This window comes from Poromitra crassiceps (genome assembly GCF_964638095.1).
Source record: "Poromitra crassiceps genome assembly, chromosome: 3".
Classification (NCBI taxonomy): Eukaryota; Metazoa; Chordata; class Actinopteri; order Beryciformes; family Melamphaidae; genus Poromitra; species Poromitra crassiceps.
Window position 1 is genome coordinate 70839601 of NC_139625.1, and position 14387 is coordinate 70853987.

General features: G+C 44.5%; 1 protein-coding gene across 1 annotated transcript in view; it reads right to left on the reverse strand.

Moving 5' to 3' along the window:
• Positions 1–1800: 1800 nt before the first annotated feature.
• brf1a (BRF1 general transcription factor IIIB subunit a) overlaps positions 1801–14387 on the reverse strand; it is a gene marked incomplete at its 5' end in the record, with an annotated part of 159462 nt that continues 146875 nt past the window's right edge. Inside the window, 2 exons of the mRNA XM_083633132.1 lie at positions 1801–1936; positions 6521–6671. Of these exons, the coding sequence (XP_083489258.1) occupies positions 1893–1936; positions 6521–6671 (195 nt within the window). The 3' untranslated portion in view covers positions 1801–1892. The remainder of the gene's footprint in view (positions 1937–6520; positions 6672–14387) is intronic.

Here is a 14387-nt window from a genome sequence, read left to right on the forward strand (position 1 = left end):
CTCCCAAACATGACACAGACACACAGGGATAGGTGGGGTGCACTTGAGAGCAGAGGAGAGATGGGTCTTGAGGCAGGATTGAAAAACTGTGAGGGACTCTGAGGTCAGGGGGGGAGTTCCAGAGCGAATAACTGTTGAGTAAGAGCAATCAGAGATAGAGAGAGGCAAAATGGACAATTATGCACGTGAAAATATTACATAGTACGGCTTTAAATCAAATTAAAATGAAAAGTAATGACAAGAGACGATCATGTTTTTCCATTTAGTGAAATTTTTACTGTAGCAGCAACTGCACACATTATGCAGATCATGTAACATCATGTAGTGTAGCACTGTATTAAACATGGCCTCCCTCACCTCCATGGCTTCATTTTAAAACAACATCAAACCCTAAACACTTAAATACTAAATATATCCAGACAGCAATCAGGCTCATACCTCAATCATGTGGAATGGATAATATTGCATTAGATTTCAGAAAATATTCATCATTCATTACATCCCGGCTTGAAATGCCTTGGTGACCTGACAGGACAGCCCTAAAGAATATTTTCAACATACTGTAAATCAAACAATTGATAAATTAAATACGGTACAGCAATAACATCAAAACAAACCTCTACAGAAAAGCCAAATCCAGACATCTATCAAAATAAAACCAAATAAAACTCATCAAATTATCTGTCAACATCATCTGGATTTGTAAACATCTTGGCTCATAACCTGGGAGCGTTGTGATTATATAGTTCAAAGGCAACTTTACTGCAATACTTTGGCTTCAGCAACTGACCTTTTACAACATGGCTGACATTTCTGCAAGTTATAGATCGGTTCTCATCTCACAACACAATACAGGTGTTGTCACTGACATGTCTTTCTGTTTCTGTTGTCAGGCGACTGCATCACTATTAAAGTGATTTGATCAAGGGTCATAAAATACAAACAGCACTCGGTTAGCCAGTTGACATTTTGTGACCCTCGATCAAATCACTTTTTTGTAGTGTTTTATAGTGTTGACAACAGAACCAGAAAGCTCCGTCAGTGACACTAAGTCAGAGGGGACAGAAATCAGATTTCTTATATATAGTGAAAACCAGTCTCTAACCTGTGGAAGTACGGCAGCCATGTTTGGGAAAATCATCTAGAATCTCATTGGAGCAGACAGCATGTCGTCTCTCCATCAAACAGCTAAGGCATAATACTGTACACACTCATTTGACAAGTTGGTAAGATCGACTTGATCTGAATCGCTGATTGACACAGACACAAATCCCTGGAATCTCACTGTACTTTGGTGAATACGGACTGTGTAAGATTGATCTGACGCTACCTGACTGTGTTTAAGTACATGTCCTTGTTGGGAGACGCAGCCTGCCATCAGGTAGCACACACACTACTCGAGTGAAGTTCAAGCACAACAGGTTAGGCTTTTGAATTTGTTCAGCTTCTCTTTTTGCTACATTATACCATCCTGAAAACCTCAACAAAACCAAGGTGGGAGAGTCTCCTTTTCCATCCGCTGGGGGTAAAAAAAACAAAATTCTGCAGCATGCGGCCGGTGGTGAGTGCCTGTTCCCCACCTTTCATTTTGCAGCATTATGGCCACAGCCTGCCTATGACCAGTACCATAAAAATAGGCTTGTTTTCCCATTCAGTTTTCACTTAAGCATTGCTTTAGTCTGTCTTCCTTAGAAGGAATGACAACTGGAAGCAGGGATGTGAGTTTTTCATTTTTTGTTTCTATTGCATATACAATTCCCATTCGTTTGCAATGGGAAGTTATCGCTTCCCTGCTTTTTTTGGCGTTCCTGAACACATCCCTCAGTCCCAGACAGCATCACAGCTCCCATCTCAAAATTGCCCGTATCAAATATATCCTGGGAAATCCAGTGCTAGAATCCATCGTCGTAATCCCCGACCCCGTCACATCCATAATCTGCAGGAAGAGAGACAGGTGGAGGGATTAGATAGAGAAATAATCAGATTGATTCTTCTCCAAGGGGAAACTAGTGATTAATTAGCAGTGAGTAGCCATGTTTCAATTTAAAATTAGAATAGAATTAGTTTTTGCGAATCTTTTTTAAATTCGCAAAAACTAAATGCGAATTAGGTGCGTTTCAATCTGATTTCCATTAAATGGGTTGAAGCGCAAATAAACAATGCACGTACGTGACATAGGTGCATAGCCTACGTTTTATTTTCTCCAGATAGTCCCGTATTCTGGTTTAACACGCTTTCTCTAACTTTGCCCAGTTGTCGTTGTGGCGTTGTAGCTGCTGGTAGATGCGTTTCATAACACAGAGTCAGAATGTAGGCTATTCTGTTGCCCACTGAATGTATTCTGTTACATACTGTTAGTGAGTTCATTGTAGCAATATACAAGTTCATATTCTCGGCTTGTAGCATACAAATCGGGAGCTGTAACAGAGATCAAAGCGATCAGGTGAGCTGGCGCTGCGCATTTACGCACAGGGGGAAGACCACGGCTTCAATGCGCAGCGCAGACGAAATATCATCAAAGTTGCCAGTTGATTTGCACTGCCGCCACCCACGGCTCATCCAACGGGCGTTTCTGCACTCCTTTGTCCATGACATTATTCAGGTGTTTGTTGTTTTTCTTCCTTGGGAATTTTAAGAGAAGTTCAGTCATCAAGCCTTATTTCCTATTGAGTGACGAGCTGCGAGCTTCTGGGAGGTTATAGTGGACAGTAGTGATGTGCGGGTCAGGGTTTTTTAAGGCCCGCCCCAACCCAACCCGTCATTGGAGCCAGCCCGCCCCTCCCAGCCCGTTAAAATATCTGAAAATTCCGAACCCAGCCCAACCCAGCAGCCCGCAATGGCCAATTTAATGTAATATGTCTCCGGACTCAGTAGGAGCACAGCAGAGCTCTCCAAGGTGTGCAAAGTAGCTAATAACTCTGTCTCTCTCCCCCCTCTCTCTCTCTCACACACACACACAGACAGTCACATGGATGCGCGACAACAGTTGTACTGCTCTGGATGCATTGTGCGGCTTCTTTCATGTCGTTGATTTCTTTCTGCTTCGTTACAAACTCCGCTATTATCGGTCTTTCTTCAATTAATCCAAGGTCTTCAAATGGAGGTAGCAGCCAGGTAGAGGTAGGCTACAGAAACAGTTCTTATTCTTCCCCATTTCTTTTAATTACCTCATGCGCTCTCAATTGGTCACGTAGCCTACTCAGTTGCAGTAAATTTGACAAATAGATCAGAGTCGAGTCCACAACAGAAAATCTGCGGTGGCATTAGTTTTATGGACACTTCAAATAATAATTACAGCGAATAATCCTTCCAAAATGTTTGTTTTGAGAGCACATAGGCTACCTCATTGAAGCGTTTCTTTACTCCATGTAGGCTATAGAGAGGGCTTCAGAGTCGCCTTGTCTGTCTGATTGTGTGTAGGCCTACATGTGTGAGAGAGAGTTCACATCTTAATAAAGGGTTACTCTGCGTGTTTTACTGCTCTAAATTATTTAATAATGTTGCTTTGTCACGTTCTGAGCCTGCCCCGCCCGCACCCGCGATATTTCCATAATTTGCCAACCCAGCCCACGGGACCCGGCGGGTTCTGGGTGACCCGCGCATCACTAGTGGACAGACATTTCACCAAGTCATATGTCAGATCTGTCAGGCCGGGCACGCCTGCTCAAAACAGCTGTTGACACATCAGCAGCTGTCAACGCTTCTGAGGAAGACTGCAGTTGCAGTCGAAACTGTCAAGGTAAAAAACATCTATTAATGTCTGATTAAAAGAAACAAAAACAAGCATTTGTCGGCAGTCACGTGGGTTGAACTCTCGCTACGTCAGAGTTTATTGTTTATTGTGTTTCCATTTCAGATTATGTGCATTAACTCTTTTTCGCATTAGTCTAAATCCACCTCAAGCGAGCGTAAAACTTTTTTGCGAATCAGAGGATTTTCCCCCCGAATTTTGGGCGTTTCCATTACCTTTTTAGGAGGCCCATTGGAGACTGCAGTGCCACCAAGTACTGGTACTGCATGGTGTCCACTAAGACAGTGGTTCTCAAATGGGGGTCCGCGGACCCCCAGGGGTCCGTGGCACTTTGCCAGGGCGTCCGCGAAAAGTTTGCAAGTAAAAAAAAAAATGCTACATGTTACTTATTCCTTCTCAAACTACTTCCTACATGGTGCTAGTCTATCAAAATATCTTGGCTGTCATTGATTGTGTTGCATAGTGGTTTTCTGTACTGTTGACAAATTGTGATATTGTAAGTCGCTTTGGACAAAACAAAAGTGTCTGCTAAATGACGTAATGTAAATGTAATGTACCGTAATTTAAAAAATTTTTTTTTTTTTTTTTTCAAAATCTTCATAGTTCAACGAAAATAGTTTATGCTTTAAATCTAAAATGGTTCATGGCTTACATTCTAATAACAAACCTATCAAATTAAAAGTCAAGCACGTTACCGTGGAAACAATTAAGCTTAGCCCAAAATCACAAATCAGAATGAGGGGGTCCCCGGTATATTTTCTATCTTGTAAGGGGTCCTTGGCTGAAAAATATTTGAGAACCTCTGCACTAAGATACCATCACCTCGGAATGAGATGTTTGGAGCGGGGGAGTCTGGTGCAGCGCACAGGTCGTAGACCTGGTGAGACGAGGGAGGAGCCCGGCCGGGTGGCAACCCACAGAGCCCGGTCCCTCTACGTACCAGAGCCCTCCCCCTCCCCCGGTCCCGGCAGAGTAGTTCCGGAGCAGCGGATTGAGTGGCCCTGACCGCGTGACCACCTTCGACCCTTCCTGGAGGGCTGACCGTGGGTAGCTACTGGGACGTAAGTTGGGACTTGGCCAGCCCCGGCTGGGTCACCTGGGCAAGGGTGTATGATGTTGCGAGACCCGAAACATCCTATGACCCCAGGGTACATCACTGAGGATACGTCCCAGTTATGCATCCATGCGATGTTTTTCTTTATTAGTTAGCCTGGCTTAGCCAGTGACTCATAGGAATAGACTACGTGACAACCAGGAAAGACTAGTGACTACTGGAGAGTCAGTTGACAGCCGGAACACGGACGGCACCTGGGTAGCAGTATGGGTTAGCTCCCCAGCCTGCGTCTTCCGTGAGGAAGAAGCCCAACAACCCACGAGAGGCCTTTTAGGAGGGCCATTCAAGCCGCAAGTGGAGACTGCAGTGCCACCAAGTACTGGTACTGCATGGTGTCCACTAAGATACCATCACCTCGGAATGAGATGTTTGGAGCGGGGGAGTCTGGTGCAGCGCACAGGTCGTAGACCTGGTGAGACGAGGGAGGAGCCCGGCCGGGTGGCAACCCACAGAGCCTGGTCCCTCTACGTACCAGAGCCCTCCCCCTCCCCCGGTCCTGGCAGAGTAGTTCCGGAGCAGCGGAATGAGTGGCCCTGACCACCTTCGACCCTTCCTGGAGGGCTGACCGTGGGTAGCTACTGGGACGTAAGTTGGGGCTTGGCCAGCCCCGGCTGGGTCACCTGGGCGAGGGTGTATGATGTTGCGAGACCCGAAACATCCTATGACCCCAGGGTACATCACTGAGGATACGTCCCAGTTATGCATCCATGCGATGTTTTTCTTTATTATTTCTTTATTATTTGATGCGCAAATTCAAAATGCGAATAAAAACAGTCAAATGGAAACCAAGCTAATGACAACAGTTCCTGTGCAGACTTTATTGGCATGCATTAACGCACACTCAAACGTTAACTGGCTGAAAATAACACAAAGGACTAGCCGCCAATCACAGGTTATGTGCACAGAGGTTATGTGCTCTCATAAAGGGGCAGTTGGAGCAGGACATAGGAACTACGTGCAAATGGTTTTCAATTCAATTTCGAGTACTCGGCAAAAAATGGGGGGGGGGGGGGGGTGGCAAAACCATTTTATTTTTTTGTAAGTAGCTCTCAACCTAAAAAAGGTTGGAGACCCCTGCTACAGCAGAATCACATTTCAGCTTTTCACGACTCCTTGTTCTGCCCCATGATACATATTGTCACATTTTTGTATTGTGATACATTGAATTTTGATAGATTGTCCCATCCAAAGTGTTTGTTGAATGTTCAGTCCAGTTGCTGAGAATTGAATGCTGAGCAATGAATTTCCTCTGCAAAGCATGGATCTCCATATAGTAAATGTGGAAGCAGCAATATTGCAGTATGTGAGGGACGAGTATAAATCAAATCATAATGGCATAAAGTTTCATGAACAAAACTTTCAAAAAAGAGGAAAGTCTGGACTACCAAATAAATTTAACAAGGTTTAACGTTTAGCAAAATGAACACATTTATTTGTCTACTGCTGTGATTCATAATAAACCTTTGTAATGTATTTATTTGGTCATGCAGATCCCCACCCCCCCTCTTTTTTTTTTAACCTGAGGGCATCAAGAAGAGTTTTGAGTCGAGTGGGCAAGTTCTTTATTGTGATGAACCAAACCGCCCATTACACTGGTAATATAGTGTGGAATGGATCCTGACCCATAGAGTAAACTATGTTTGGGTGGAACTGACCATTGCCGCCCATCATGTCCATGGCGCTGACGCAGGGCTCATCCTCCTCCTCTTCTTCCTCGTCAGCTTCCTCATCGTAGACAACGGGCCCGCTCTCCACCAGCACCGAGCTGGCCGGGGCTGGGGCCGGCACCGGGGAGGGGCCGGAGGTCTGGACAAACAGAACATATTGTCGATCGTGTGAAGATGTGAGTCTCTCAGTATTTTTTCATATCTCGCCTCCGTATGACACGTGTGTTTCCCCCGGGAAACTGAAGGTAGATGTGATCTCATATGCCCCACTTCCTTTGAAGAAATACATATTAAAAACAGTGTAGTATGATAGTGGTGATGTATGTGCGCGTGCGTGTGCGTGACGTGTTGGAAGGTAGGTAAAGAATAAACAATGACTACTGTACGTTTACATGCACAATATTCCACTATTATTCGGAAAATTACAATATTCTGAATTTGATTAACTGTCATGTAAACAGCATATTCCAGTTGCCTTTTCCGAATTTGCCCTTTTTCAGAATTTAGCATTTTCAGATTAAGACGTGGGTTATTCCAGTATTATTCAGGTTTTAGGAGGATTCATTGATCATGTATACAGCGCATTCGGAATATGCGTCTCAATCAGGGTTTTTACCGCAGTTTGCGATGCATGTTGCCTGTTTGTGGTCAACTGATGTGTGCTAGAAAGCGCTAGAAGAGGCGATATAATCATATAATCCATAATCTCTGGCATGCAAAAAGAAAAGCCGACATTTCTGATCGGGAGGAGATGAGAAACATCGATTTAAAGATAGATATTTAAAGAGAGACTATAGTGTGCCCACGGAAGTCCACAATGCTTGTGAGCCTGCGAGGTAGGCTAATAATTAGGGGTGGGAGAAAAAATCGATTCACCTAAGTATCGCGATTTTTAATGTCACGATTTTTTGAATCGATCTTTTATTCCAGAATCGATAATCGCATTTTTTCTGTTTATGTATGAAATGTTCCCACTTTCATCAATCACATATAGAGCGCTTCCCTCTGCTCCGTGGAGTGCACCCGCCCCATGACCCGCCCCCACTCACACACAGCAAATCATATCCCTTGATCCAGAGCCGAGAGTCCCTCCTGGATGCAGCACTGTCGAGTTGCAGGAAAATTGACAGTTTGTGTTATGCTCTGAAAGGGTCCCCCCCCCCCTTGAATCAAATTGTACAAATTGTACAGACCAGAGGAGGAACTAGGAAATGTTAGAATAAAATATACACACATTTAGGAAAAGTCAGGGTCCTACAGTATAGTTACATGGGTTTTATTTCAACAAAATTATTACTTGGCAAAATGTATGGTAACAGTCAAAATGACTGCCTTGGTAGTTCGAGTGTTTTAAACGCACTCCTGCTCTTGCCTATAAGCGGGGGCTAATTCTAAAGCTGGAGCAGAGGCAGGTGGATATATTTCTGTTGGACTCCCCGCTGGGCTCCTCACTCGCTCCTGCCCTCCTCCTGCTTCTCCCCAACAATCTGCCTTTCATTGCCTCATCCTTCCTTCCTTCCATCCCACCTTTCTTCCATCTTTTCTCTGTTTGTATTCTTTCCTTCCTTCCCAGCCTCTGTTCTCCCAGGCTGTTCATGCTTCAGCCTGGCTTTCACACCCGCCCTCCTCCTTCCTCCACATCCCTCCCTCCATTGTTCTGTGACACTCCTCTTTAGAGCTGCAGCGTTTCATCCATGAATCAATTATTCCATCAACAGAAAATTAATCCTCAACTATTTTTTATAATCGACCATTTTTACGATTTTTTTAAATTACAAAATTCTAATATAAATGTGAGTATTTTCGGGATTTTTTTGTCTTCTATAAACACGCTGCTCCACACTCATTAGGAGGTGAGAGCTGTTAAATGGGTCATGATGAAGGGGGACCGTGGAGGAGGCCGAGTATGATGTGTGTGTGTGTGTGTGTGTGTGTGTGTGTGTGTGTGTGTGTGTGTGAGAGAGAGAGAGAGAGCTTTTAGCTATCCGCTAGGGCTGAATGTGAATTGCGACTATTTGACAGGTTCATAACACACACATATATATATATATATATATATCGTTTTAAGAAAGGTAATTTTGTAAAAATTTTTTTTTAATAAAAACACATTACATGTAGATGTCAGTGTGCATAATTTACTGAGTTTGAGTCTGATGAAAGGTTTTGTTTCATGGACCAAAGATTACCTGCAGCTCTAAAACTTCAAAACTAATTGCAGCCTCTGTGATTTGGAAATGGTAGAAGTTCATATTGTGATAAAAAAAAAACGTATTAATTGCTCTAATTACAGCTAATATTCTTATGGCCTTGGTCATATTGCATCGTTTCCTCCTTTAGTTTGTTTAGTTTGTCCATTGACGCCATTTGAACTCTGGTCAGGACCAAATAACGGCAACGAGACGCCTGGATATGAAAAGTCTCAGTCCTCTAACAAGAGAACTGCAGTGTGGCACATTAGGAGTGAGAACATAATCCAAACCAACTACAGGAAACAGCCCCAAAACACAAGGGATTATGGGTATAACAAGACGGATGTTGACATCTGATAGCCAGCAGTTACTCGTGTGGAAAGCCTAGCATAACAAAATGAACTGAGGGCAAACCACAGTCATATTCGGCTGTGTCTTCATGTGTTCTTGTGGTACAAACACCAGAGAAGAATAGTGCGGACAAGTCCATCAAGCTGAGATCAAGTTACAGAAACTGGAATCAGATTTGTTTCGATTCCTTCACCACCAGAATCTCTCTAACCTGGCAGGACGACAGGCCGCTAATACTCTGTCTAATGAAAGGACTGCGACTTGGGACTTGTTTACAAGTCCTGGTTTGCTTGTAATTGTGTGTTTGTGTGTGTTTAGAGAGCGGAGGTGAAAGGCAGTGAACCCCAGAAGCTGCATGACAGTGTAGATATGGATGTAGTGTTTCTACAGGATGAGCTGAAGGCATGACAGTGATATGGATGTAGTGTTTCTACAGGATGAGCTGGAGGCATGACAGTGGAGATATGGATGTAGTGTTTCTACAGGATGAGCTGGAGGCATGACAGTGTAGATATGAATGTAGTGTTTCTACAGGATGAGCTGGAGGCATGACAGTGATATGGATGTAGTGTTTCTACAGGATGAGCTGGAGGCATGACAGTGTAGATATGAATGTAGTGTTTCTACAGGATGAGCTGAAGGCATGACAGTGTAGATATGGATGTAGTGTTTCTACAGGATGAGATGGAGGCATGACAGTGTAGATATGGATGTAGTGTTTCTACAGGATGAGCTGAAGGCATGACAGTGATATGGATGTAGTGTTTCTACAGGATGAGCTGAAGGCATGACAGTGATATGGATGTAGTGTTTCTACAGGATGAGCTGAAGGCATGACAGTGATATGGATGTAGTGTTTCTACAGGATGAGCTGGAGGCATGACAGTGATATGGATGTAGTGTTTCTACAGGTTGAGCTGAAGGCATGACAGTGATATGGATGTAGTGTTTCTACAGGATGAGCTGGAGGCATGACAGTGATATGGATGTAGTGTTTCTACAGGATGAGCTGAAGGCATGACAGTGATATGGATGTAGTGTTTCTACAGGATGAGCTGAAGGCATGACAGTGATATGGATGTAGTGTTTCTACAGGATGAGCTGAAGGCATGACAGTGATATGGATGTAGTGTTTCTACAGGATGAGCTGGAGGCATGACAGTGATATGGATGTAGTGTTTCTACAGGATGAGCTGGAGGCATGACAGTGATATGGATGTAGTGTTTCTACAGGATGAGCTGGAGGCATGACAGTGATATGGATGTAGTGTTTCTACAGGATGAGCTGGAGGCATGACAGTGTAGATATGGATGTAGTGTTTCTACAGGATGAGATGGAGGCATGACAGTGATATGGATGTAGTGTTTCTACAGGATGAGCTGGAGGAATGACAGTGTAGATATGGATGTAGTGTTTCTACAGGATGAGCTGGAGGCATGACAGTGATATGGATGTAATGTTTCTACAGGATGAGCTGAAGGCATGACAGTGTAGATATAGATGTAGTGTTTCTACAGGATGAGCTGGAGGCATGACAGTGTAGATATGGATGTAGTGTTTCTACAGGATGAGCTGGAGGCATGACAGTGATATGGATGTAGTGTTTCTACAGGATGAGCTGGAGGCCTGACAGTGATATGGATGTAGTGTTTCTACAGGATGAGCTGGAGGCATGACAGTGATATGGATGTAGTGTTTCTACAGGACGAGCTGGAGGCATGACAGTGATATGGATGTAGTGTTTCTACAGGACGAGCTGGAGGCATGACAGTGGAGATATAGATGTAGTGTTTCTACAGGATGAGCTGAAGGCATGACAGTGTAGATATGGATGTAGTGTTTCTACAGGATGAGCTGGAGGCATGACAGTGATATGGATGTAGTGTTTCTACAGGATGAGCTGGAGGCATGACAGTGATATGGATGTAGTGTTTCTACAGGATGAGCTGGAGGCATGACAGTGATATGGATGTAGTGTTTCTACAGGATGAGCTGGAGGCATGACAGTGTAGATATGGATGTAGTGTTTCTACAGGATGAGATGGAGGCATGACAGTGATATGGATGTAGTGTTTCTACAGGATGAGCTGGAGGCATGACAGTGATATGGATGTAGTGTTTCTACAGGATGAGCTGGAGGCATGACAGTGTAGATATGGATGTAGTGTTTCTACAGGATGAGCTGAAGGCATGACAGTGTAGATATGGATGTAGTGTTTCTACAGGATGAGCTGGAGGCATGACAGTGTAGATATGGATGTAGTGTTTCTACAGGATGAGCTGGAGGCATGACAGTGATATGGATGTAGTGTTTCTACAGGATGAGCTGGAGGCATGACAGTGATATGGATGTAGTGTTTCTACAGGATGAGCTGGAGGCATGACAGTGTAGATATGGATGTAGTGTTTCTACAGGATGAGATGGAGGCATGACAGTGTAGATATGGATGTAGTGTTTCTACAGGATGAGCTGGAGGCATGATTCACTAGTCTGAATGTGGTTTGAGTGTGCAGCGGGGGGCAGGGGGTGGGGCAGCGATGCACAGCTGGGCCGGTTTCAATTGGCAGGACTCAAGCTGTTGCTCCTGCTCTGCCTAAGTGCCTGAGTGCCTAGTGTAAACCGATCATTTCCTTGCAAGGCTTGTTTGAAAAATGTACAAACTAATTGGCGGGCCACCGGAGGGGGCTTTAAGGAAATGTTGTATTTTTTTGCACAGAGAGAGCTTCACTCTGGCTCCGTCGCGGGACCCAAATGGCAGCGTTACATAACACGCTAACACGGGCCCTGAGTGAGCGCTGCCTCAGCCAATGGTGATGGCCGTTCAGTTCCCGTTCCCAGAGGGAGGTGAGGGGGGTTGCTAAGTAACAAGCCTTGTTGACCTGGCCCCTCGTGGCAATGTTTTCTTCCTGGATGACAGAGCCTGAGCTGCCTGAGCACTTCCATTCAGAGCTGCCAACATCACATGATGGAGAGGGAGGGACAGAGAGAGGGAGGGAGAGAGTATGGGATTACATTTATGTCAGAAGTCGAGAGCTCAATCAAACATAAGCACGAGCGTATTATATTGTTTCACACGCGCAAATACATACTCACACTCGCGCAATCTTACATCCCGCGCGCACAAAGACTGCACCGAGGGCGAGCAGAGAAAAGCACAGCGCGAGGTAAGAACGTTACCGCGTGTATTTAGCACCAGGGGGCGAGCAGCAGCAGTCTGCGCGCTCGCCCTCTCTCTCTTTCTCCTCTCTCGTGTTGAGTTCTGCGCGCTCGCGTTGGGACTTTTGACAATTGTGGGCGGAAACCAAGGCAGACCACCCCCCCCCCCCCTTAAAAAAACAAAACATTATTGCACCAAGGAGCCTTACACTGGTATCCAGAATACTTTGGGTATTAGGCTACCAGTTTAATCAAAATGTTCACAATCACAAACATGCCAGGGGGATTAATGGTTGATAATAATGACGACAAAAATAAAGAAAATAAATTGTTATCTTGTAAACACGGACCTCCTCCGGCCTTGATGACAGCTTCCATCAGATGACAGCTGCCTTGGTTTCCGCCCACAATTGTCAAAAGTCCCAACGCGAGCGCGCAGAACTCAACACGAGAGAGGAGAAAGAGAGAGAGGGGGGGGCGCGCAGCAGCAGTCTGCACGCTCGCTGGTGCTAAATACACGCGGTAACGTTCTTACCTCGCGCTGTGCTTTTCTCTGCTCGCCCTCGGTGCAGTCTTTGTGCGCGCGGGATGTAAGATTGCGCGAGTGTGAGTATGTATTTGCGCGTGTGAAACAATATAATACGCTCGTGCTTATGTTTGATCGAGCTCTCCCATGGTGACATAAATCCGTCTGCATAAGAGAGACACATGGAGGGGGAGAGGGAGGGAGAGAGAGACACGCAAAGGGAGAGGGAGACACAGAGGCAACAGTGGAATCGAGTGTAAAGGGGAGAGATGGAGAGGAATGTGAAAGAATGGAGGAGAGGAATGTGAAAGAATGGAGGAGAGGAATGTGAAAGAATGGAGAAAAGAAGGAGAAAGGGCAAAAGAGAGGACAGCAGTTGGGTGAAACAGAATGGGAAGGGAGGTAGTGTGGAACAGGAACATAGAGGAAAGAAAGAAAGAAAGAAAGAAAGAAAGAAAGAAAGAAAGAAAGAAAGAAAGAAAGAAAGAAAGAAAGAAAGAAAGAAAAAGAAAGGTGGGAGTGACTGGAGAATGGGGCATAAAGGGAAATGATCAAGTCAAGTCTATTAGCTCTAATTCACAGGGTCTCAAAGGGTTTCACAGAAAATAGTCGAGCTAGATCAAAGTAAACACAATCAATAAACAGAAACTTTACTTATATAAAATAAGCATGGAGAGAGAGGGAGAAGAGAGAGAAAAAAGCAAAGCAGAGCAGACTTTAGCAAGGCAAACAATTGAACTATTCCACAGCCTAATACCTCCTAACCTACTCTACCGGCTAGGGATACACATTTTAATCAATTTCCTAAATCGATTGCTGAGCCCGCCTCACTCCAAGCATCTCATTTCCAGATTTGTATGTCTGTTTGATAACTGAGAAAAAGTAGAGACACGCACATCCAAAACCTGTTTGATAACTGCACCACGGCCTCTACTGAGAGGATTAGAGAAGCGTGGCAGGGGGAACTTGGCATTGATTTATCTGACATTATTTGGGAAAGGAGTTTGTCTGTAGTACAACTCTGCTCAGTTAATAGTAGACACCTGCGGATCTAATTTAAAGTCGATCATCGTCTTCACTATTCTAAGCATAAGTTGCATAAGATCTACCCTTCTTTCTCACCACTGTGTGCTAGGTGTCAGGTGTCAGAGGGCACATTTTCTCATGTCTTTTGGTTCTGCCCTTCACTAGCAGGATTCTGGGCCAGGATATCTGACTAGTACTCTAAGGCCTACAAAATAACCCTTCAGCCGGAGGCAGAACTCGCCATCTTTGGCTGCTCGGAGACCTCTCTGAACTTCCCTGCAGCTGTGCAAGTCTCTGACACAGGGGACAACTGTTGCCAAAAGACATTCTGAAGGAATGGAAGTCTCCCTCTTCACCTTCATTTAAGTTGTGGTTAACAGACATGATCTCTGTTATTTAATTGGTCATGTTAACAATCAATTAATCATTATAAATGAACCTGTCTTGAGGCCTACTCAACAATTTAATCAATCAACCAAACATCCTGCATTAGCTGTCATTGTGCTTGTAGACATGCTGTATTTCAACATTGTATTACAATGTTTACAATTTAATACTGTTGTCCTCACCCTTGTGGTGTTAAATTGTTTCAGCAAAAAAAAAAA